Raw genomic sequence first — 25799 nt, 5'->3', positions numbered from 1 at the left:
TCCCAATTTGGAACCAGTCTGTTGTTCCATGTAGGGTTCTAATTGTTGCTTCTTGATCTGCATACAGGTTTCTCAGGAGGGAGGTAAACATATAACCCCATTATTTTTTAACTTTTAAAGCATATAACTCCCTTATTATTACATGAAATTGTTAATATTAACAATTATTTCTATGAATTCATGCCCTATGCAAAACACCTTAGTCTATTGTGATTTCAGAACACAGGGCCTTTAAGGATCATCCATCCATTCATGTATTCATTTAACAACATTAAACAGGACTTTCCAGGTGGTGCAATCTAAAGAATCTGCCTGTCAATGTAGAAGATGCAAGAGACTTGGGTTCGATCCCTGAGTTGAGAAGATCCCCCAGAGCAGGAAATGGCAACCCACTTCATTATTCTTGCCTGGAAAATTCCATGGACAGAGGAGCCTGTTGGGCTACAGTCCAGGGACGTGCAAAGAGTTGGACACGACTGGGCACACACACACACACACACACACACACACGCAACTACTATGTGCCAGAAAATGTGTTATGCATAAGGGATACAAAGGTGAAGATCTTTAGCATTATGGAACTTGCATGGATGCAGACATATATAGAGGCAATTTTAATACAGAGTAAGTGATCTATAAATTTAATATATATCTCAATAACAATATTAAAAACATCATTTCTGGAACTGGACAAGTTGACTTGAAAGTTAATTTAGAAAAATAAAATTGTAAAATAAAACCATGAAACTCTAGGAAAAGAAGAGTAGCGAGGGTACAGTGGGCCTTTATCATTAAAACAAAGCTATCAGGGCAGTTTGATAAGAACACGTGAATAGATGGATTAATGGAGTGGAATAGAGAATTCAGAAACAGACTCAGATACAAATGGGAATATAGTATATGTGTATATGCATGTATTTCACACCAGTGGAGAAAATATAAGATTATTCTATAGAGGTGTTGAGATGAATGTGTAGCCAACCAGAAAGACAATTTAAAAAATTCCAAATGGGTCAAAGACTAAAACATTTAATACAAAACTATAATGATACATAAAGGAAACTTGAGATAAATGAAATGCTGATTGAGGAGGATATAAGGCTGGTGGGAGACTTTTATCGCATTGACTTTTTTTTTTGACAGCACCATATGGTATGTGGTATCTTAGTTTCCTCACAAGGGATAGAACCCATGCCGCTGGAACGCGGCACAGATTCTTAGCCACTGGACCACCAGGGAAGTCTGTATCATGTTGACTTTTATATCTTTTAAAACATATTTACAGGGCCTCCTTGGTGGCTCAGTGGTAAAGACTCTTCCAACCAATGCAGGAAACATGGGTTCGATCCCTGAGCCAAGAAGATCCCACGTGCCTTGGAGCAACTAAGCCCATGGGCCACAACTACTCTGCTCTAGAGCCTGGAGTCGCAACTACTGAGCCTATGTGCCACAACTATTGAAGTCCATACACTTTAGAGCCCATGTTCCACAGCAAGAGAAGCTATTGTAATGAAAAGTGCACACACCACAATTACAGAGCAGCCCACACAGCAAATGAAGACCCAGCACAGCCAAAAGTAAGCAAATAAATAAATCTTAAAAATATATATATATTTACAATGTATTACCCGTTAAAAACTGTTTTTGTTAAGAGTATTTGGCTAGGGAAATAAAAGTTTAGCTGTAGCGTAGTGAGTGAGAGGTAGGAAGTCTTGTGAGGCTGGAGGAGTCAGAAGAGCCAAGTCATGAAAGAACTGCACGTTGTGGCTTGTGAGATCTTAGTTCCCCAATCAGGGACTGAACCTAGGCTCTCAGCAGTGAAAGTGTAGAGTCCTAACTACCAGACAACCAGGGAATTCCCAGGACTTGACATTTTTAAAATGTGGGTTTTATAGTATGAATAATGGGGAGCTGTGAAACTTGTTAAAGCAGTGGGTTGATAAAATCATATGTTGAGAGAGACACAGCCTGCACTCACGTAGATAGCAAGATATCTCTAAATCTTGGTATGTCCAGTTGGAAATGCCTAATAGCCAGGCTTAAAACCCTGGAGCTTGAAAGGGAGCTATGATGGGAGATAATGAATTTGGGATCATTAGCATATTTTAATAGATGGTAACTGAAGCCCTGTGACTAGATGAGATCACAAGAGGAGAACACTGTGAAAAGGCCTAAGACAGAACTTAAGAGGCAGAATGAGGAAGAAAAAAAAACGTTCCCTGAGAAGGATCTAGAGAATGAAAATTTGGACAGTGATGGGAAGAAATTAAGTAAAAAGTGTATCAGTAAGGAGAAAGTAATCCTAAATACCAAAGGTTAGAGGTAGTCCAGATGAGGGTGAAATGTGGTTTTTGATTTAAATACGAGGAGGGGCGCATTATTGAAGGTCATGGGAAGAATAGTTGAGTGGAGAGTTCAGGTTAAGCCAAAGTTGAAGCGGAAGCATCTTACCTCCACAGTGGAGGTAACTTGCTATAAGTTTGCTAAAGACAGAGAGGAGATTGCAGTAGCTGAGGGAAAGACTTCTTTTTAAAGGATCAAGTATATCTAAAATGATGATGATAGTAAGCCAATACTTAGGGAGTCAGAGGAGAGAGTGAGAAATTGAGTAATACTTAAACTGTTTGGTGTTGCTTCCAGGGACTCCAAAGAGCTCGTAACCATAGTCCTTTATGTCTCAGCACAGAAAGAATTCAGCCAGAGGCAAACTGATGCACAAGAAGTGATTTATTAGAATAGGATGCTTGTGAGGCTTACAAGCAGGAGGGCAAGGTAGTGCTGTGTCCAGGCTACAGTTTTATAATCAAAGGAAAAGTGGGGAAGGGGAGAAGACCTTCTTTGTCTTTCTTCAGTAGACATCATGCTTCTACCATCAGTTCCTACTCCAGGGTGGGCAGGTGAGTTTTCTTGTTCCTATACGATTAAGCTAGGTCCACAAATTATTGTTTTTTACCTGAGCAGAGAGTTGTGACCTAGCGTTCATTAGCTTATTCAGCTCACTGGGCAGGATGTGGATCGCATGCCATCATTCATTGGGGGGCATGTCTCCTGCTTCTGTTGCATGATTTATTGCTAAGCAAGCCTGGTTTCTTCAAGTCGCTCAGTCATCTCTGACTCTTTGCGACCCCCATGGACTATACACTCCATGGAATTCTCCAGGCCAGAATACTGGAGTGGGTAGCCTTTCCCATCTCCAGGGATTCTTCCCAACCCAGGGATTGAACCCAGGTCTCCCGCATTGCAGCTGGGCCACAAGGGAAGCCTGCTTTCTCCAGTAATCATTAACTTAGAAGGGTCTCCCATTTTTTTCTACTTAACAATCCCCTAGTGGCATTAACTATTTAGTCAACTACTTTATCAATACCAGATGTGAGGGGTGGGATCCCAACTGATGAACCTCCATGCCTTAGATTAGGAGGGATGCCTCTTCCACCATAAACGAAGGGAAAGGAAAGGGAGAAACTGGCAGATTCTCAAGGTTTGATACAGGGAAGCTGATGGAATTTCGGTTGGCTGGTTTCTGTTTAACTCTGTAAAATAAGCCTGGGGAAAGGGAGGTGGCTGTGAGCCGAGGTTTGAGGAGAGTGCTGATTTGAAAAGCCGTTTTACAAACTCTAGGTGGCCTAGGCTGGTCCACGCTGGGGCTCGGGAGTGAGATCCGGAGGGGAGCTCCCAAGGACGCCACAGTGCACTGCCATGGCAACAGAACCGCCAGGTGAGGCCCAGGCTGGATTAGAACCCCCGAACAGCGCGTGCGTGCTAAGTCGCTTCAGTAGCCGGGGCTCCTCTGCCTATGGGATTCTACAGGAAAGAATACTGGAGTGGGTTGCCATGCCCTCTTCCAGGGGAATCTTCCCGACTCAGAGATGGAATCCGCGTCTCCATGTCTCCTTCACTGGCCAGTTGGGTTCTTTACCACTAGCGCCACCTTGGAAGCACAACCCCACAGATCTTCAGCTTATTACCACACCATTTGGAAAGCCAGGGGGGAAGAGCCAACTCGAGGTGACCGAAAGGAAACCACAAATCCCGCGATATCATGGGCCGTACCCCGTGAGACTGCTCGCGAAGCTACCGCCACGCAACGCGACAGCTAGTATTAAACGTCACTGTCCTGCGACGCTGTTTCTGTAATAGGACGCCCTCCCGGAAGTGGGCTCTAGATCGGGCAGTGAAAGTGGTAGCCGGTTGCCCCCGGGACCAGATCTCGGGAGGTCGTTGTTGAACTGTTTCTCCAAGTTTCTCTCCTATCCTGCCTGCGTCTTCTGGCTCCCCGGAGTGAGGCAACGTCTCCACCATCATGGGAGGCGGAGACCTGGTAAGTGAGGGAGCCCAGGGCTGGGGGAGGACTGAGAGGCCAGCTGGGGCTGGCGACGGGTGTGGCAGTGAGTATTCTTAAAACGCAGCTGTGCTTTCGGGGAGAGAGAGCTGTAGCCCAGGACAGGGTGCGGATCACTGCGGCCGTGGAGGGACGGGGCGGAGACTTGGAAAGGCGTGTGAGGTGGGTCGCCAAGGATGGCAGGTGGTGTTTGTTGGCAGGAAACCCTTCTGGCTGGAAAATCTGGGGAGCTTCGGGACGGTTGGAACCGTGGCTAGCAAAGGAGGCCGGTGTGGAGGACGTGTCACGCAGATTTTGTTTTGTATATTTTGTCTTGGGGTACCTTGCCTTTCCTCAACTAAGAATTCAGGCTTGTCCTGCGCTGTAATTGTGGTGATTTATGCCCCATTCTCCTCATCCCTGAGCCGCGTTCCTGGTTCACAGATCTTCCTCATGTTCGCCTTTCTGACTTTCACCCCTTTAGTGCAGCATTCTGATCTGTAGTGGCAGAGCTTTCTTCTGAATTTATTGTTGTTCAATTGCTCAGTCGTGTCCAATTCTTTGCGACCCCATGGATTGCAGCACGCCAGGCTTGCTGTCCTTAACTGTCTCTGGAGTTTGCTCAAACTCATGTCCATTGAGTCAGTGATGCCATCCAACCATCTCATCCTCTGTAATCCTCTTCTCCTGCCTTCAATCTTTCCCAGCATCAGGTGGCCAAAGTGTTGGAGCTTCAGCTTCAACATCAGTCCTTCCAATGAATATTCAGGATTGATTTCCTTTAGGATTGACTGGTTTGATCTCTCTGCAGTCCAAGTGACTCTCAAGAGTCTTCTCCAACACCGCAGTTCGAAAGCATCAGTTCTTTGGTGTTCAACCTTCTTTATAGTTCAACTCTCACATCCATACATGACTACTGGAAAAACCATAGCTTTGACTATATGGACCTTTGTCAGCAAAGTGATGTCTCTGCTTTTTAATATGCTGTCTAGGTTTGTCATGGCTTTTCTTCCAAAGGGCAAGTGTCTTTTAATTTCATGGCTGCAGTCACTGTCTGCAGTGATTGTAAGTTATGTGGCTAATTCTCATAACCTGTATAGCCACCAAATGGGAAAATGTACCCATAAGAACGTGGTACAAGATCAGAAAAATGCTTATCTCCTGAAAGTGTAGCTAATTGAATCAGCAAATAGATTGATTTAGCCATTTGTCTAGTAGCTATATTAGAGTTTGTCAGATGTTATCAATTAGAATGACTTCCATGATACCATCAAGGTTAGTCCGATTTAGTGTCTTCACGTAGCTGCATTTAGGGACAGGAAAGCTCGAATCAAAAGTTTCTCAGCCTCACCACTATTGACATTTAGGGCTGGATAATTCTTTGTTGTGTGTGTAGTCCTGTGCATGTAGGATATTTAGCAACATCCCTGGCCTCTGGCTAGTAGCACCTTTCTCCCTGAGTTGTGACAGCCAAAAGTGTCTACAGACATTCCCAAGTGTTCCCTGAGACGCAAAATCACCTGTATTGAAGGCAAGCGAGAAGGACCATTAGGACAAGGTGGGGGGTGGGGAAGGAAGGGTTGAATAACCTGATGAGGGGAAAGTGAAAGGTTGCTGCTGTGAGCCATGTGTTACACCGGAATTCGTGACCTCGGAGGAGAGGATTTTGAACTGGGGTCAGAGATGAGGCTTGATTGAGTACTTGGAGCTTTTTGTGTACCAAAGTTTTATTAAAGTATAACAGAGATAGGGAAAGCTTCTGACATAGACATCTGAAGGGGACAGAGTGCCCCCTTGCTAGTTTTTAGCAAGGTGTTTTATGTCTGTTAGAAAGCTTTTAATCAGATAAGAGAGATACCTCAAGATTGAGGGGATTGAGGCCTTTCCAATCCTGATTCTCTCCAATTCATTCTTTACGTGCTAAGCTGGTCATGCATTTCAGCTGCATATGAATGTTTAATATATTCTACTGCCAACGGGATAATTCAGTCCCTTAACATGGCTTATAAGGCCCTTAACCTGTTGCTTGCTTTATTGGCTTCATCTCGAGTCCCCTTCCCATCAGATTGCTCGCCTATCTCCAGCCATGCTGAATTATTTGTATTCTGTTCTTTCTCACCACTGGGCTTGCAGTTGTGTGTGCTGTTACCTCTCTTTGGAAATCTACTCCACTCATCCCTGCTTCCCACATCACTGGCATAATTTATACTTGTCCTTAGATGTCACTTCCTCCAGAAAACCTTCCCTGGTTGGGAAGCGGAACCAATGCAGTGACTCATGGGGAGAAAGGGAGAAGTGAAGCACTCCTTGAGGGTGAAAGGGAATATCAGAATCAGGGGGGGATTCTTGGGAAGGAAGGTTGAAAGAGCTACCAGGTGTGGTGGTAAACCATGCAAGTTCAAGGCAAGTTCAGTGGACTCGAGGAAAGAAGGTTGTATTCTTAAGAATGTGTCCAGTGCCAAAGGCACTTGAGTTCTTTCACCTTTCAGAGTCTATACCTTCCCACCTCTCTGCCTCATTTCTGTATTGTCATCACCAGCCCTCACTTCAGGCCTGTGGAAGTTAGACTCATACATTTCAGGATAGAAGTAGTTGAAGGGAATTGCGGAGGGGCCTGTTCTATCCTGAAATTTTATGTACTTGAACAACCTCTCCTCCGCCCTCCACGTGTGAGAGATTGTTGGGTGCCAACCTTGCCATTGTTAGAGACATCTTGCCCTTAGATGGCTGCCTTGGCGTGAATGGGGTGGGGTGAGGCAGGGCCAGTTACGCTCACCACACACCTACTCCCTGCCTTGTTTTCTCCCTCCTTTCATTTGCCACAGAATCTGAAGAAGAGCTGGCACCCGCAGACCCTCCGCAATGTGGAGAAAGTGTGGAAGGCTGAGCAGAAGCATGAGGCTGAGCGGAAGAAAATTGAGGAGCTTCAGCGTGAGCTGCGGGAGGAGAGGGCCCGGGAGGAGATGCAGCGCTACGCAGAGGATGTCGGGGCTGTCAAGTAAGCAAGGCACTCGGGCCGTTTGGGCTGGGGGTGTCTTGGTGTGTGCGGGAGTGCAGGCCTGTGGATGCATCGTCCAGTTGTTGCATAATAGCTGGATAAGAGAATGAGTTTGGAGTCAGTCTGAACTGGGTTCTAAGGCTGACTTTGTATGAACTAGCCCAGCTATGTAACTGGGAGCAAGTTTGGGAGCCTCAGTGACCTCAGTAGAACCAGGCGGGCTGAGAGTACCCAACTCCTAAGGCTTTTAGAGGATCAGATGAGATGACATGTAAAGGCCTTAGTGTAGGCCAAGTTCATGGTAGACAATTGACAAGTAACTGTGACTCAGGATGACTGCCTCTACCCTGCTCTTAAGTGTGTGGAGGCCCCATTCCTACTTTTGTTACTATATGTACTGCAGGCTCATTTTAGGGAGGCGGTGAGGTCCCATGGAAGGAGATAGATGTTGTGTCTGTCAGTGAAAGCTTTGTGACTGTGGATAGTCCCATTCGGTTTCCTCTTGTATAATATCGGGTAGAAGTAACAGATGATATACCCTACCAGCCTCCATAAAAGGGGATAGGAGTAAATGTGTTCTGAGAAAAATAAAAAGCATAAGATATGCAGTGCAGTCCTAAATCAGGATTGAGTAAAAACTCTAGACTAAAATTGAGTAGTCTGTACTGTTCCTTGTGCGTATCCTTGTGGACAAGTCTCCAGGGTGACATGTGACATACTTTCCCCTGTATTCATGACAGGAGGATTAGTGACATTTGTGTGTGTGTGAGTGTGTATATGAGAGAAGAGACACAGACCAAGAGAGAGACTTCGTTTCAGCTCATGCAAATGGTATTATGGAATTTAGGCAGGATAACAATTACATTCTTTCAGGAAAATGGATTGGGAGAACGCCATTCTGACCTAAGTATGAGTTTAAAATATTTGGAATATTTTAAAATAAAATTTTGGAATTTTTCAAGTACGACACAATATATTTAGGGCATTAATATATAAAATGAGCTAAGAGAATCAAATTCTGTACTTTTTTTTTTTTAACCATAGGCACACATTAAGTTATTTTACTTTTCACACTTTGTATAAATTATATCCTTTATAATTTAAAGTAAATCAGTTTCACACATTTGGACTAATTCCTGGGCAGCTTATAAGACATTCTTATATGTGACCTTTTAGATTTTGTGAACCCTTGATTTTAAAACAAATGTCAACTTTAGACAGAATATCTGTTAGAAGAGTTTACTTCCCAACTAACCAAAAGTAAAAAATTATTTTGAAATTTTTATTCAGACAAGTGTTACAGATATGTACCTGATATGTCAGAAATTTGGGGCTTTGCAGAGTATAGATGAGCAGCTTAAGAGCTGGGAGTCCAGTGGTTACCACGTTGCTGACCCTCACGCCCTCTTGTCTGCTGTGAGTGGGAGGAAGGTGATTTTATATTCTTCTGATTGTTTGCCCCAGCCCCCTCACTTATATCCTCCAATATCGTGAAACTCAAAGGTCAACGTGTAGGTCCCTTTTCTCGGTCTTTACTTGCAAGTGTTAGACGATCTGCTTGTCCAGCGGGCTGGCCTGTGTAGTTCTTTGCACAGTGTCGTGCTTTTCATGGATACAGTAAACACCCTTTACTGTTTAACAGCTCGCTTCTACGGTTCAGATGATCTTTTCTATGTTTATTATGCTTCTCTCCTAGAACAAAGAAAGAAACCTTAATATCTACATTATCCTTGATCTTCATCAGATTCCTCTTTGCAGTAGAGTGTTGCTTTAGTATTCTCTGATATTATTAGAAAATTGTGTTTTCCACGCACGGGTCTACACCAGCATTTCTCAACCCTTGCACCCTTTGGAGATTAGATAGATGAAGATGGGAGTGATTCCCACTCAGGCGAACTTCCTAAGAATAGCAGGGGTTGTCTGGGGCAAGGGCATCTGTAGATTGTAACAGCTCCCTGGGAATTCCCTGGCCACCCAGTGGGTAGGACCTCTCACTTCTCAGCTTTCACTGCCGAAGGCTCGGGTTTGGTCTCTGGTTAGGGAACTAAAATCTCACAAGCCACTTGCGTGGCAAAAATAAAAATCTCCCTGGGTGAGCCTCATGGGCAGTCTCAAGAACCTGTTCTATATCCTTAGTGATAGCAACAGCAAAAATCTGTAGATTATTTCATTTTTATATGACTTTTACCCTATGTCTTTTCTCATTTAAAAACTCAGAGAGAGGATCTCATTTAAAAACAATGGGAGTTGGCAGTTACTAGCTCTATTTTATTTAAAAATTTTATTTATCTGTTTATTTTTGGTTAGGTCTTCATCGCTGCCCAAGGGCTTTCTGTCATTGCCGTGCACGGGCTTCCCATTGCAGTGGCTTCTCTTGTTGGGGAGCACAGGCTCTAGGCGAGTGGGCTCAGTAGTAGTGGTACACGGGCTACTTGCCCCGTGACGTGTGGGGTCTCAGTGTCTGGACGAGGGATCTAACTCATGTCCCCTGTATTGGGAAACTAGTTTCCATTTTAGACGTGAGGATGTGGAAGTGTGAAGAAATAACTTGCATGGTTACCAGGCTGGTTAGTGGTGGAACCAGGCCAAGTCCAGTGGCACTGGATCTCTGTGATTACAGCATGGTTTCTTACCAGAGGGCCTGAGGAGGACTCATATTAGTTGAGTCCTTTTTTAAAAAAAAAAAATTTAATTAATTGATTGATTGATTGTTGGCTGTGCTGGGTCATTGCTGCTCCATGGACTTTTCTCTAGTTGTGGTACTTGGGCTTCTCAGTGCTGAGCACAGTCTCTAGAGCTCAGGCTTCAGTAGTTGCAGCGCGAGGGCTCAGTCATTACCGCTCCCTGGCTCTAGAGCACACATTCAGCAGCTGTGGCACATGGGCTTAGTGGCTCTGTGGCATGTGGAATCTTCCCAGATCAGGGATAGAACCTATGCCTCCTGCATTGGCAGGAGGACTCTTTACCACTGGGCCAACCAGGGAAGCCCTAGTTGAGTCCTTTGGAGACAAACTGGAGCCCTGAAAATACTACTTCATAGAAGTGTCCGTCTTCATTTTTCCTTCTTTCTCCTGGACAGGTTTTGCTGTTCTGCCTTCAGGCTCCCAGCCCGCCTATCTTTTCATGTCATCTCTTCTCTTTCTTTCGCTTAGTTTCTTTTCCCTCATCTCATAACTGCTCCTGCTCCCCAAGGCTCACTGCTCTTCTCCCTTTATTCTCTAAGGGTACCTTCAGGGACTTCCCTGGTGGTCCAGTGGTGGAGAACCTGCCTTCCACTGTGGGGGACGTGGGTTCGAGCCCTGGTCAGGGCACTAAGATCACACATGCCACTGGGCCACTAAGCCTGTGCGCCACAAGTAGAGAAGCCCTCAAGCCACCATGAAGACTCAGCACAGCCAATAAATAAATACATAAAATAAATTTTTTTTTTTTTTTAAAAGAGTGCCTTCATCCACTGGTACCAGTGTCAGCTTCATGCTGATGACTCCCACGTGTATCTCTGCATATTCAGGTGTTTCTGCCCCACAGTCACCTCCTCACATTCTTAGCTCTCAGCAGCACCATTTGGTAATCTGTTGACCTCTGTGCCTTATCGGGTAGCCTGTGAGCAGCTCAGCTGCCTGAATCTTTGTCATCTTTCTGATGTTACTCCTCTCTGCCTGGCACACAGGAAGAATGCTGAGTCAGCGTTTACAAATGAATACAAATGACTCTTTAGTCCCCGCTTCCCAGTCCATGTTCACGTCAGGCATGTATAGGCATGATCCTTTGAGTCATCTTTGACATGTCCTTTCACTTATTTATTTATTTTAAGATATGTTTATTTGTTTCATTTGGTCGCATCAGGTCTTAGCTGTGGCACATGGGATCTTTTGCTGCGGGTATACAGGCTTCTCTCGAGTCATGCTGCAAGGCGATCCAGAGCTCACGGGCTCAGTAGTTGTGGCACAAGGGCTTCGTTGCTCTGATGTGGGATCTTAGTTCCCTGACCAGGGATCAAATCTGCGTCCCCCCTGCATTGCATAGGGGATTCTTAACCACTGGACCACCAGGGAAGTCCATCAAACCAATCATTTTAATAAGAAAAGAGGTATCTAAAGGGTTAGACCCTCTTATTGGTTTACATTATTTTTATTAAAATGTGCAAACATGAGACTTCCCTGGTGGTTCAGTGGCTAAGATTCCAAACTCTCGATGCAGGGGACCCAGGTTCATTCCCTGGTCAGGGAGCAACTAAGACCTGGCACAGCGAAATAAATAAATATTCAAAACATTTTTTAAAAATGTGCAAAGATATAACTAGAAAGATATTATTTATGCTCATAGTTATGTAATCTTAAAAATCAATATACAAAAAATGTCATACTCAAAAATCCCTGAAACTAATGTTATGGATAGTACTGTTTTGATGAGACTGCTTTGCCGCTTGCAATGTGAATGTGACATTGGTTGCCCCAGTACATACTCGTATGAGTTCAGCGCACCTTTATTGTTTGTTGCATGGAGACCCGATTTTCTCACCACTTTTTCTCTTAGAACCACAGGGAAATATTTGGCGTGATACTGTGACATAATTTGGCTTCGCTCTTTTGGCTTGAAAACATAGCTTGTTATGGCTGGTTTTTCTCATTATCCCCTTGAATGCGATATTACCACTGGCGCCAATATGCCAGTAATTTCCAAAACACGTGATAAACACCACTGCATATGTGGTCACTGGCATTGTTCTTGGTGATGAGCTGATCCAAAATGTGCACATTAGCTGTTTCAGGTTATCCTCGACATGAAGGCACAGCACAAAACTTCGTAAAGGAGACTTGAGAAGCCCTGAGCAAAGATCCACACCCCAGGCTGAGGAACATTCTTTCCTTACAAGTTGCTTTAGTTGTGTGGAAATAATCTCTCTGCTAAAATGTAAACTCCATGACAGCAAGAACCATTTCTTCCCGAGTGCCTCGTGGAGTGTGGTGTTTAGCCTTTGCTAAAGAGCCTGAGGAATGACTCCTAGTCTGACCAGCCACACTTTTTCTTTTCTTTAATGTTTGGCCGTGCCTTGCAACCTGTGGGATCCTAATTCCCTGACTAGGGATTGAACCCACAACCTTGACAGCAAGAGCATGGAGTCCTAACCACTGGACGCCAGGGAATTCCCCTAGCTGTGCTTATTATCTGTCGCTTGTGTTCAGGTTTTGTGATTAGGTTTGCAGGAGTCTACATTTTCTTTGACTATTTTTTTTTTCCCCTTCAACTAGGAAAAAGGAGGAAAAATTGGACTGGATGTACCAGGGTCCTGGTGGGATGGTGAACCGTGATGAGTACTTGCTGGGGCGTCCTATTGACAAATACGTTTTTGAAAAGATGGAGGAGAAGGAGGCAGGCTGTTCTTCGGAGACAGGACTCCTCCCAGGCTCTATCTTTGCCCCATCAGGTGCCAATTCCCTTCTGGACATGGCCAGCAAAATCCGAGAGGACCCGCTTTTCATCATCAGGTACTGATGAGGGTCTGGGAAGGGGGTTTTGTTAAAGACGCTCAGCCGAGATCTTATCTCGCCTCTTGCTTTACAATTGGGAAGAGATTGGTAAATGTACCAGACCAGATCAGATTTATCCATTTACCCTTAGCCATTAAATAACAAGAGGTAGAAACAAGATGAAAAAGACTGGCAGCTTCTTAGAAATCTGGGGATATGTATGACCTGCCTCTTGAGAAACCTATATGCAGGTCAGGAAGCAACAGTTAGAACTGGACATGGAACAACAGACTGGTTCCAAATAGGAAAAGGAGTACGTCAAAGCTGTATATTGTCACCCTGCTTATTTAACTTCTGTACAGAGTACATCATGAGAAACGCTGGGCTGGAAGAAGCACAAGCTGGAGTCAAGATTGCTGGGAGAAATATCAATAACCTCAGATATGCAGATGACACCACCCTTATGGCAGAAAGTGAAGAGGAACTCAAAAGCCTCTTGATGAAAGTGAAAGAGGAGAGTGAAAAAGTTGGCTTAAAGCTCAGCATTCAGAAAACGAAGATCATGGCATCTGGTCCCATCACTTCATGGGAAATAGATGGGGAAACAGTGTCAGACTTTATTTTTTTGGGCTCCAAAATCACTGCAGATGGTGATTGCAGCCATGAAATTAAAAGACGCTTACTCCTTGGAAGGAAAGTTATGACCAACCTAGATAGCATATTGAAAAGCAGAGACATTACTTTGCCAACAAAGGTCCATCTAGTCAAGGCTATGGTTTTTCCAGCAGTCATGTACGGATGTGAGAGTTGGACTGTGAAGAAAGCTGAGCGCTGAAGAATTGATGCTTTTGGAGTGTGGTGTTGGAGAAGACTCTTGAGAGTCCCTTGGACTGCAAGGAGATCCAACCAGTCCATTCTGAAGGAGATCAGTCCTGGGTGTTCATTGGAAGGAATGATGCTAAAGCTGAAACTCCAGTACTTTGGCCACCTCATGCGAAGAGTTGACTCATTGGAAAAGACTCTGATGCTGGGAGGGATTGGGGGCATGAGGAGAAGGGGACGACAGAGGATGGGATGGCTGGATGGCATCACCAACTCGATGGACTTGAGTTTGGGTGAATCCTGGGAGTTGGTGATGGACAGGGAGGCCTCGTGTACCGCAATTCATGGGGTCGCAAAGAGTCGGACACGACTGAGCGACTGAACTGAACTGATAGAGCTCTTTTCCTCTCCCCTCTCTCCCTCCCTTTGTTTGTTTGTTTTCATAGCAGAACCCTTTAAAAAGAAGCTTTAGAATCTTACTTGAAATCTTAATACAAAACAGATCAAAGTAAAGCTGCATTTTGGGTGTTAAATAAAATCATGTAGTGTGTGTGTGTTTTAATTTGGATAATTTTATTTCAAGGATGTAAGATAGAACATTGAAAACTGTTTATTTCTTATTTATATATCTTTATATGTACATGTTTTCTCCCATTTTGTATAAAATACGAATAACATAAAATTTGCCATCCTAACTGTTCTGAAGCGTACAAGTCAGTGGCGGCAGGCACGTTCACAGTGTTGTGCCACCATCACCCCACCCATCCTTCCCAGAGCTTTTTCATCTCTGCAGCTGAAACCGTATACTCAGTAAACAATAAGTCCCCATTCCCTCCTCTTCCCAGTTCCTGGCAACCACTTCTACTTTCTGTTTCTATGAGTATACTCTAATTACTCATATAAGTGGAATCAGATGGTATTTATTTTTTTGTGTGACTGGCCTATTTCACTCAGCATTATGTCATCAAGGTTTATCCATATTATATAGCATGTGTCAGAATTTCTGTTTTAAAAATTGTGGTAAAATGCACATGATGTACAATTTCCCATTTAAACCATTTTATATATACAGTTCAGCAGTAGGGCATTTGAATTATTGTGTAGTCAATCCAGAAGTTTTTCATCTCTTTGTTTTTTTTTTTTGGAAGGCTTACTGGATCTTCCCTGACCAGGGGTTGAGCCCAGGCCACCGAAGTGAAAGCCTGGAATCCTAACCTCTAGGCCACCAGGAAAGTCCTCATCTTACAAAACTGAAAATCTATACCCATTAAACAACTCTCCATTTCCCCTCCCCTGCAGTCCCTGGGAACCACTATTGTACTTTCCATTCCTATTGTTGGCCTATTCTGAGCCTCACAGAAGTGAAATCCTTCAGTATTTGCTTTTTTGTGAGTGGCTTATTTCACTTTATATAATATCTTCAAGGTTCACCCAGGTTGTATCAGAATTTCCTTCTTTTCTAAGGCTGAGTGATAGTCAGTTGCATGTTTATACCACATTTTTTAATTCATTCATCTCTCATGCCCATTGGGATTATTTCCCCCTTTTAGCTATTATGAATAATACTTCTATGAACATTGGTGTATAAATATGCATATTATAAATATGCATAAACTCCTTTTTCCCACCTAATCATATATATGGGGCATCTTTTTTTTATTGCTGACCACACTTTTATAACATCATTTTTAATATCTATATTGTATGGATATACCATAATTTATTTTATTAATATTCTCCTATTGAAACCCTAACTTGTTTCCAGGCTTTCGTTGTTCTAATATGAACAACTTTTTAGTGACCTTCCTTGATTATATCCCTTCAATAATAAATTCTTGAGGAAGCATTTGTAAGATTAAAGAGTTTATGAGTATGTACAGGCTGTGATAAATGTTGCCAGATTGTCCTCCAGGAAAATTGACCTGTTTATTCTCCTATGAATATATGAGAATAAGACTTCTTTAAAGAGGAATCCATTCTCTTTACTTTTCAATGTGTTATGATGCTAAACAGTGGAGGTAGTATTGAAATGCTGCATATGTTTGATACACAAGATGACATACATTTATTTGACCAGTTGGGAAGCCCTGAGCATGAAGCTTAACAAGCAACAGACCAAACTCACTTTGTTGCACAACAGGGAGCCAGTGTGGACTTTACCCACAATACGCAATCCCTCATGCAGACTTGGGGAAGATTTCTGGCTTTCACACCATCATGCAGATGGCAGCATAGGGCTTGTCTGCCTGCATTTAGAAAAAAGATTGCTGCATAGAGTTATGGAGAGTAGAATGAATGACTTAATTCCCTTTCTGAAGAAATGATTATAATTTTTATAACTTCTTCTCTTTCTTTAGGAAGAAAGAGGAGGAGAAAAAAAGAGAAGTACTGAATAATCCTGTGAAAATGAAGAAAATCAAAGAATTGGTAAGTAGTGCATTATGTAAGCATTAAGAACTACTTAACATGAGAACTCCTCTCCATTTATTCTTTTTTTTTCCTTCTCTCCGTTTATTCTTATGAGAGGGAAAACAGAATGGCTTTAAATGTCTTTGTCTTTTAGAGACTGTCTCCTGGTGATTTTATGCAATCTTATATCAAGCTTAGTTATGCTTGATTTTCTCTTTTATGTTTTTTGGTTGGAAATGCAGCATGTGATGTCATTCTTCCAGAAAAAGAGGGATATTGGGATATGCCTGTGGAAAGCATGATTGTACACTGTTCAGGAGATCAGGTGGTATCCCATTCACCATTAGGGCCCATTCATCATTCACATATTATGTGGCTCTTTCTTTTTTTTTTAACCTTTTATTTTATATTGGAGTGTAGCCGATTGTTGTGAGAGTGTCAGGTTGACCGCAGAGGACTCAGCTTTACCTGCACATGTATCCATTCTCCCCTAAACTCCCTTTATGTGCATGTTTCTTGGATCAGTTGGTAAGAAAAGTTTAAAAATTGATCTTGCAGCCCCTAATTACTTTCAGTGGAGTTGGATTCTTTTGACAGAATAGAAATTCCTAGGCAGTGGTTCTGGGGACTGTTTCAAAACACAGATTCCCAGCCCCACCCACCAGAAAGTCCATTCAGTAGTCTAGTGGGTGTTTCTGCACAACCAGGGTCAAGACCCGCCACTGTTGTCAACAGGGGGCGGCTGACTGATCATGTCCCCGAACCCCTGTAGACCCAGAGACCTGATGTCAGGCAGTTTGCACATTACCCTCAGAGAGGCTGACAGGTCTGGATAATCTTACGTGGTTATGTTCTGGGTATTTTCTAGTTGCAAATGAGTCTGGAAAAAAAGGAGAAGAAGAAAAAGAAGGAGAAGAAAAAGAAGCACAAGAAACATAAGCACAGAAGCTCAGGCAGCGATCGTTGCAGCAGCGAGGACGAGCGCAGCAGGGGGAGGTGAGCACAGAGCGGCCTCCTGCACCATTGATTCATTCACTCTCATTCATTCCACAGAAGTGGACAAGCGCTTGCTCTGGACCGAGAACCGCTAGCTTCTGGGGGCTCAGTGGAGGGCACTTGCACACTCTGGCTCTCTGCCCATGGAGTTGCCAGCTAGCATTAGAGTTCCTGGAGGTGCTGGCAAGATCGCCAGCAGGGCTGGCTGCAGCCGTGTCGGTCCTAAATCAGACGTCCTGGATGCAGCTTTCAGCGCTTTTTTATTTTATTTATTTATGTACTTTTTGGCCGCACTGCATGACATGTGGGATCTTAGTTCCTCGATGAGGGATGGGACCTGCGCTTCTTGCATTGTAAGCTCAGAATCTTAACTGCTGGATTGCCAGGGCAGTCCCTCATTTCAGCTCTTGATTCCACCAAGACTGAAGTGGGTTTTATGGAGGCTTTTTTTTTTTTAATGCATTAATGGGCCCATCTGGGCCTGTTCTGTGTCTTCTCTGCGGGAGCCGCCAGCGCTGTCGCTGCTGACTCAGAGTCCCTAGAATAGCAGCACGAGGTGAGAGGAGAATATGCTCGGGCTCTAGGGCTGAAAAGTGAGGCCCACGGTTTTTCACAGGAAAAACATGACTGTGCTGATGCATCTTCCAGCAAAGATAGAGAAACACACTCCCACGTGAGAGGCAAGAGGTGGGAGAGGTCATGTTTAAAACAGGAAGCACATTTCAGCACAGAGCTGTAAACTGGACCTTAAGGCGTCTTCTTTTTCAATGAGTATGTGTTTAATCTCTTAGATCTCAAAAGAAGATGGCAAATTCTCCCCCTGTTTTGTCCAAAGTCCCTGGATATGGCTTACAGGTAAGGATATGGCTTCTCAAAGGGAGTGACTGTGGGGCCATGGAACATGCCAACCTGACAGCCTTTTTGGATATAGAGCATTTTTTTTTAACTTTTTATTTCATTTTGGAGTATAGCTGATGTTATGGTAGCTTCAGGTGTACAGCAGAGGGACTCAGCCATATATATACATGTGTCCACTCTCCTCCAAACTCCCCTCCCATCCAAGCTGCCACATAACACTGAGCAGAGTTCCCAGTGCTATATACAGTCCACCCTTATTGGTTATCCATTTTAAATATAGCAGTGTGTACCTGTCCATTGCAAACTCCCTAACTGTTCCTTCCCCCAGCCTTTCCCCCTGGCAACCATAAGTTCGTTCTCTAAGTCTGTGAGTCTTTTTCTATTTTGTAAACAGTTTCATTTCTATCACTTTTAGATTCTGTATATCAGGGATGTCATACGCTGTTTCTCCTTCTTTGTCTGACTGATTTCCCTCAGTATGACAGTCTCTGAGTCCATCCATGTTGCTGCATGGACATAGAGCATTTTTAGCAGCCAGTCAGACACACAGAAAGAAGGGAGTTTGGGCAGCAGAGGCTGGGATTGCTGGGGAACAGGCCCCTTCCTTACTCCTGAGCCTCTCACTAAGCTGAAGTCCCTGTGAGTAGAGGGGCTAAACCATCAATGGGCATTTAGGCATCACCCCCCTTCCTTCTGCAGGTAATTTACATGAAATACATACATTTTAAGTGTACGGGTTGATGACTTTTTGATAAATGTACATCCCTCTGGACTCCTTGTTTCCCCTCAGGTCTTTTCCTCCATGTTCTGCCTCCTACTCCCCCTCAGGCTGTAGAGAAGAGCCAGGCCAGTTTAAGTGCTTGGGTGATATATCCTTTTAGGGCATTCTGAGGATGACTTTCGGAGAAGGCGATGGCACCCCACTCCAGTACTCTTGCCTGGAAAATCCCATGGACAGAGGAGCCTGGTAGGCTGCAGTCCATGGGGTCGCGAAGAGTCGGACACGACTGAAGCGACTTAGCAGCAGCAGCAGAGGATGACTTTCCTAAGTGTAGCTCTCAGTGATAACCGTATGATGGGATTGAAATACCCAGTTGGCCCCTTATAGGACCTCAGTGTTTATTCATTTTCTTGTTTCACTGCATCTTCTGAGCCACAGGATCTTCCTGCATACAGCTTTCCTTCCTTTCCTTGATGATACAGGTCAGGAACTCCGACCATAGCCAGGGCCTTCAGGGTTCTCTGATGGCCGAACGAAAGGGAGCGCATGGGTTGAAAAATTATTCCAGGTCCAGGAGCTCCTCTTCCTCACCTCCCAGACATACCAGCAAGAAGAGCACCAGGGAAGCAGGGTCCCGGGATAGGAGGTCCCGATCCCCTTGCAGAAGGTCTCGGTCCCCAAGGCCAAGCAAACCGTGAGTGTGGGAATTCAGGGGCAATAACCTGTGAATGTGGGGGCCTGGTCACAGCTGGGGTTTGCTTTTGGCCATATCTGTTTATCAACTCTTCCAAATGTCTTTGCTTTGTTATTATTGTTACTTTTTTTTTTTAATGTAAAGCTCAAATTTCTAGAACTACATATTTGTATGTGTGGAATCTCTGGAGTGAGAGTAATATCAAATCTTTTGTATCCTTATGCCTTTATTTTTCTTCCAGTTCCTCCCTCTATTTTCTTCAATTGGGTTATGATTCTGAAGCTGTTAGTTTTTCTTCCATCTTTTGAAGGACATGGTAGAAGCTCCTATATTGAAAAAGCTTTTCTCCTCTCTGCCTTTTGTATCTGTTACAGGCACAACTCTAAGGGAAATAGGAAAGACAGAGGCCGAAGTAAGAGCCCGTCTCCTAAAAAGGAGGTTTACCAAAGGCGGCATGCTCCTGGGTACACCAGGTGAGTCCAGAGCCCAGGAGATTCACTTCAGACTCCCAGGCCTGAGTCTAGGCGTGGCTCAGACCAGGGCAAGAGGATAAGCTGTATCACCTTTTTTGTTTGCCGCTTTCTTACTCCACTTGTTAACTTTTAACCATCCACCCTACCCCCTACTGCATGGCAGTCACATTGAAAGGACAAAGGAAATAGTTTTGAACTACTGAACTAATGACCGGTTCACTAAGTAACTCTCTGTCAACATCTGTAAAGCACGGTTATTCTCACAGAGATTTCCACAGGAAGAAAGAGTGCTCCTTTCTTGAGGCATCAGCTGAAAGGGAAGCAGGGTGGTCTCTTTGAGGGCAAATGCCCTAAGATCAACTGCGTTTGAGTTAGGTATGGCTTGGATCTGACAGAACATAGATGTACAGCCTTGGGACCTGAGTGGAGTTGGCTGTGCCCTTGAGAGGCTGTCCCAAAGGGTCTCAATTGCTCTTAGAAGTTATTAGATGAGGGAATTCCCTAGTGGTCCAGTGAGGACTCCGCACTTTCCCTGCTGAGGGCTTGGGTTCAATTCCTGGTGGAGGAACTAAGATTTGGCACAAAAAAATAAAAAAGAGTTGGGCAACTTTTGTGTACTTCCTTTAACTGCCTCCCCAATTGGCTGCATGTCAGAATCACCTGAAAAGCTTAAAGAAAACCCCAAATCCCATTCCCTGGCAGCTCCTATGACATAATTTCTGGGAGGATGAGTTGGGTAGCTAGGATCAGCGACTCAATGAACATGAATTACCTCAGTAATTCCAGTATACAACCAGCACTAAAAAATCACTGAGTTCATAATAACCTCTTTCAGTCACTATGGTGTTAGAAGAGATGCGGACCCTAAGGTCCCTTTTAACTCTTAATTGCCTGATTCCCTAAGTTTAAGGTTTAATTTTGACCGGCAACTTTCCAAAATATTACATATTTCCCTGCCTTCCAGAGGGGGAGGGTATACTGCATGTTATTTAATCTCCTGTTGGTGTTGCTGGGTCAGTTCTTCAGCTGTGCTGTAATCCATGCTCTTCTTAGGGATGAATGCTCATGACTATCTGTATTTTTTTTTTAATATATTTTAAGACTCTTGGTCAGTGCAAGGCCTGCTTTTTCAGATCCTGCTTTGTTTTTCTGTCTCTTTTGCCATCTGCCATCACTTGAATTTGTCTTACTTTGTCAACCTTTTTTTAGTGCTGTTAGAATTTTTGTTGAATTTTGTGATTTAGAAAGTTAGAATAAACAGGTTCCTACTGTGTAGGACCAATAGACCAATATTTCAATAAAACTTTTTTTAAAAAGTGAGTTAGAGCCCTCAAGATCTCAGTCTTCCAGGAATGGAAACACAGAAACTTGAAAGGATGGATTTTGTGATCTCTTTGTTTTGGTTTGGTGTTCCGGGTAGTTGAACACTAAAGATGTAACCAAGATTTGGGTACTGAATAAAGAAAGAAAGATTACGGCTGTAAAACCTTTCTTAGCACTATTTATATTGTTTCTCATATTGAGAGTCATTGAATATTTCCTCAAGGGTCTGAGAGTTCTGCAAGATTTTAAAATTTTTTGAGTTCTCTTTTGAATGTTTTAATTAGTGATCTGAAACACCTTTCTTGTCAATTAAAAAGATGAAGCTCCTCCCGTTTCTTCACACCTTCACCAACCTGTTATTTGTGGTCTTTTTGATGCTAGCCATTCTTCAGGTGTGAGGTGATACCACGTTGGGGTTTTGATGTTTTTCTCTGATGTTTAGCAGTGTTGAGCATCTTTTCGTGTGCATGTTAACCATCTGTGCATCTTCTCTGGAAAAATGTCTCTTCAGGTCTTCTACTCATTTTTTGTTGGGTTGTATTTTCTGCTGTTGAGTTGTTTGAGCTGTTTATATAATTTGGATATTAACTCTTTGTCAGTCATGTTATTTGTAAATATATTTTTTCCCGTTCAGTAATTTTTTTCATTTTGTTGATAGTTTCTTTTGCTGTTCAAAAGCTTTCAAGTTTAATCTGGTCCCATTTGTTTATTTTTGCTTTTGTTTCCTTTGCCTGAGCAGACAGATTTAAAAAAAAAAAATTGCTGTGACTTATGTCAAAGAATGTTCTGCCTGTTTCTTCTAGGAGTTTTATGGTTTCTGGTTTTGTATTTGGGTTTTTAATCCATTTTGAGTTTATTTTTGTATGTGGTGTGAAAATGTTCTGATTTTATTCTTTTACATGTAGCTGTCTGGTGTGGTTCTCCTGCGTGGTTCAGTTTCTCTAGAAACTACCAGAGTCTACCCTCTAGAGGATCTCCTGTAGATGTTTGGGAGAGCAGTCACTGACTTCCCCTGAGTCAGGCATGAGGATCCCAGGATATCTTAATTGTTCCTTATACAGACTTTAATTAGTCCCTTTGTTTTCATCCTTGTGCACCACACTCCAGAATATTACAGCCTCCATTACCTGACGCTCTCCTGGGTTTTACAGTGTGATTGCTTCTGATCAATATCAGGCACTTAGGATTCAGTTTTCTCTTAATATGTTAAAGTGGTTACCACTCCTTCATCCTCTTGTATCTTCTGACAAGTTTGTTCACATATGTATTATCTAGAGTTATTTCCTGTTCCATTTTCTTTTTAGTTAGTAGGGTTTTTGAAGGGGAGCCTTCATTTCGCTATAGATAACTAAATGTCAGATTTTTAGTATCAAGTTTATTTCTTAAAATTGGGCTCCCACTCCCTTATGGGACTCCGATAATTATTTTTCCTTTTAAAGGGGGATCTGTATATCACACCAATTTGAGAAACAATGGATTTGGATGTCTTACATTAGTAAATAGTGATCGAGCTGGTTCATCTCCTCCTCTTCTTGCTCTTCATTTGCAGTGAGTGCTAGGAAAGAAGACCTATTACTGACTGAGGCTGAGTTAAATTCTTCAGGCAACTTGCTTCTAGCTTAGTCCTGAGTGGTATACTCATGAGCTATGTCCATGAATTTCTAAGCATCTCCAGTGGGTAGGTGGTAGATGTCAACCATCATATGAATAAACTTGGTTCCCTGTTCTTCTATAAGTTGTTAAACAAACAATTGGAATATAATTGCCATAGATGGAGGTTCCTGATTAGTTCTTATTATGTATTTATTGTTTCAGAATAATTACTCTAGAGATTATTGAATGAGAGTATGGATTCCTTCACTAAAAGTCATTGAAATTTGAGTGAAACCACCTGATCAAGTTGTTAGGAAGGAAGGAAACTCTTGCTGAGTATGGCACTGGGCTGGGCATTTCTAAGGGAAGAGAGCTATGGGCTGGAGATCCTGGGTCCTACCTGGTTTCTCTTCCTGTGATATTTCTATTTTTTGGCTGGGAGAGAAGTAGGTCTTAGGGTAATTTTTGTGTTCAACAGAAAGCTCTCATCAGAGGAGCTGGAGCGAAAAAGGCAAGAGATGATGGAAAACGCCAAGTGGCGGGAGGAAGAGAGGCTGAACATCCTCAAGAGGCATGCCAAGGATGACGAGCGGGAGCAGAGGCTGGAGAAGCTAGACTCCCGGGATGGGAAGTTTATCCAGTGAGTGCATCTTTTCCCTGCCTAACAGCTTTCATGGCAATGGTCCCAAGGAGGCAGTCAGAAAAACTGGTTCATTCACTGTGTTCCCAGTGTTTCTGTGTCTGTGCGGAGCTCAGCCCCCAGACACCTCTGTTGCTCTTCTCAACTTCTGGCCAGACCGTGAGATGTTTTTGATTTGAGGGGAGGAGAAATGAATTGGTATTTTACTGAATCTTCTTGTCCTTCTAAGAATTCATGGCTCAGGAAGCCTTTTTCAAATGAGACTTGGACTTATTTTCCAGAACATATAAATTTTCCCTTACAAATTTGTAAAAAATTGAGTTCCAGATGGAGTTACTCAAAAGTTATCTATGTGGACTTAAAGAGAGCTTGTGTTTCTACAGCCGCTTTATGGCTAACAACATGTTTTAACTTTCCCATCTTCTCTTTCCAGCCGCATGAAGCTAGAGAGCGCATCTACCTCCTCTCTGGAAGATCGGGTGAAGCGAAATATTTACTCTCTCCAGAGAACCTCAGTAGCTCTGGAGAAGAACTTTATGAAAAGATGAAAGCCATCCCCTCTCTTGCTGGTTTTCCTGAAATTTCCAGGGAGGCTGCTGATCCCTTAAAAATTCTCTTTATAAGAGTTCAAACGGCTTCTTTCACAGATGTCAAACCACCACTGTTCAAAGTGACTTTCCTTCATGGATTCCAGAAACAGCTCAGTTCTTTTGAGAACCAGTGTGACTTGCTCTATGGGACCCTCGGTAACTTTTGCTGGGTGCAGAGTAGTTTTTTCAATGGGTAGGCATTGGAACATCTAGGTGTGAGCACTCATCTTGCTCTGGAGGGAGCCTCCCTATGCCTCTTCCCTCCACCTGTGTGAACAGACTTAACTCTACCACCTCAGAATAGACTGGACCTTTCAGAAACCTCTCCCCTCTGAATCACCCAGAAAGATTGTTCTTACCAAGGTAAATGAATACTTAACTTGATTTAGTAGATGATGTGACAGAATGATGTCAGATTAGGGCAGAGCCAAGGCAGTGACAAAGAATCTGGAAGGGAAAACAATGCAAAAAAAAAAAAAAAAAAACCCTAAATGAACTGTTTAACTATTTGAACTATCAAACTGTAAAATATAGTGTGTGCATATGTATAAATTATAATTTTTACATTCTTTTGGAAAAAAAGAAGTTAGCTTTGTGAGAATATCTTGTTTGATAAGTGACTTTACTATGTAATAGAACCTCATTGAATCTTGTTATCCAGTAACACAGTAAGGCAGATTAGCTTTTCTTTCCTCTGCAAATCTGGCGGATTTTGGAGGGGCCCAGGGTTTATTGATAGGATCTAGGGTATCTGTCCTTTTTACACTGCTTATAGTCTCTGATGTGTGGGCAGTGCAGAAATGAAGTCAAATCATTTTAGGAGTCAGGACCAAACTATCAGTTTGCACCCTGGCTCTTAAAAGAAAGTATAGTGGAAGCTGTTTATTTCATGCCTTCCCTTTTATCATGTAGTAATCTTATTACAAGTCTAGGTTTTCAGGAGTTGTTTGGTATTATTTTTTAGTCAGGATTAAAAACAAAACAAAACAAAAAAAAACCCAAACTCATAGGATCAATCTCCTGTCTTCATCCCTTTCCTGTCTCCTACCAGAAGTTCTCATTTGACTCAGGAGTCCTAGGCACTCTTGATCCACACATTAGCTGGGCTAGTTCCTTGTTCTGCTAATTCCTAATTCTTAAACGAATTTGGATTTATGTTTTTTGAGCACTTATGCTGCCAGACACTGTTATGCTTAAAACCCAGTCTTTCCCCAGAGAGAAAGTAACATACACTTGTTATTCAATTTAACACCTTATCCTGCTTCCCTATACTAGGGTTAATTATGTCTTTTATTACTTGGTAATAAAAACTACATTTATTTTTGTAACTGTGTAAAGAGCCACCTGTGCTGAGTACCGAATTCCTATACACAACAATGTTGATCCACGATTTGTGTTCAACATAAAACATAATTCCGAGAGGAATTATGAAGAAAGCGTGGGCAGTTTACTGAAAGATTTCACCGAGTGAGCCAGAGAGTAAGACGATTATAATTCCCTGTCGCATGATAAGTGTCTTAAGGTGCCGGCCTGCCCCTGAACTGGACGCTTTGGCCGGAGGCCGGCCACCGGTGGGTGAGAGAGGGACTCATTCATAAAACCCGAGGCTTCCAGCTGGCTCCTCTCATTGGCCCTGGGGGGAGAGGGCGTGTCCCGCGGGTGGAGCGCGCCCCGGGTCCCAGGGGAGTGGGAAAGATCCACGCATGGGTGGAGCGAGGGGGCGTTTCTTGCTTTTCCCGGCAGGACTTCCTTTTGCCCTCGCTGTGTTCCTCCTCTCTCCCCCGGGGTGGGGATGGTACGTCCCACCCTCCTCGCATTCCCGCCCCTCCTCCCCTTCGGAGCCGTGGTGCCGCCGCCATCTTGGCACGTCAGGTTGAGGAAAGACCCAAACCC

At 43.3% G+C, this 25799-nt stretch overlaps 1 protein-coding gene across 1 annotated transcript; it reads left to right on the top strand.

Annotated features, from left to right (window-relative positions):
- Positions 1-4110: 4110 nt before the first annotated feature.
- CWC25 (CWC25 spliceosome associated protein homolog) lies at positions 4111-25234 on the top strand. Its single transcript, XM_027517740.1, has 10 exons — positions 4111-4318; positions 7144-7316; positions 12569-12805; positions 15967-16036; positions 16887-17014; positions 17806-17869; positions 19076-19287; positions 19662-19760; positions 23155-23316; positions 23750-25234. Exons 1-10 carry the CDS (start codon positions 4301-4303, stop codon positions 23862-23864), a joined length of 1278 nt encoding a protein of 425 aa, XP_027373541.1. The 5' UTR covers positions 4111-4300; the 3' UTR covers positions 23865-25234.
- The last annotated feature ends 565 nt before the right edge of the window (positions 25235-25799 follow it).

Source organism: Bos indicus x Bos taurus, chromosome 19 (genome assembly GCF_003369695.1).
Source record: "Bos indicus x Bos taurus breed Angus x Brahman F1 hybrid chromosome 19, Bos_hybrid_MaternalHap_v2.0, whole genome shotgun sequence".
Lineage (NCBI taxonomy): Eukaryota > Metazoa > Chordata > Mammalia > Artiodactyla > Bovidae > Bos > Bos indicus x Bos taurus.
This window is presented reverse-complemented; position numbering and strand designations above follow the sequence as displayed.

Excerpts from the sequence above, each read along its gene's own strand:
- CWC25 (XM_027517740.1), top strand. Across the intron at positions 17,015-17,805 it reads GACGAGCGCAGCAGGGGGAG|ATCTCAAAAGAAGATGGCAA; the intron begins GTGAGCACAGAG and ends TTAATCTCTTAG. Across the intron at positions 17,870-19,075 it reads TCCCTGGATATGGCTTACAG|GTCAGGAACTCCGACCATAG; the intron begins GTAAGGATATGG and ends TTGATGATACAG.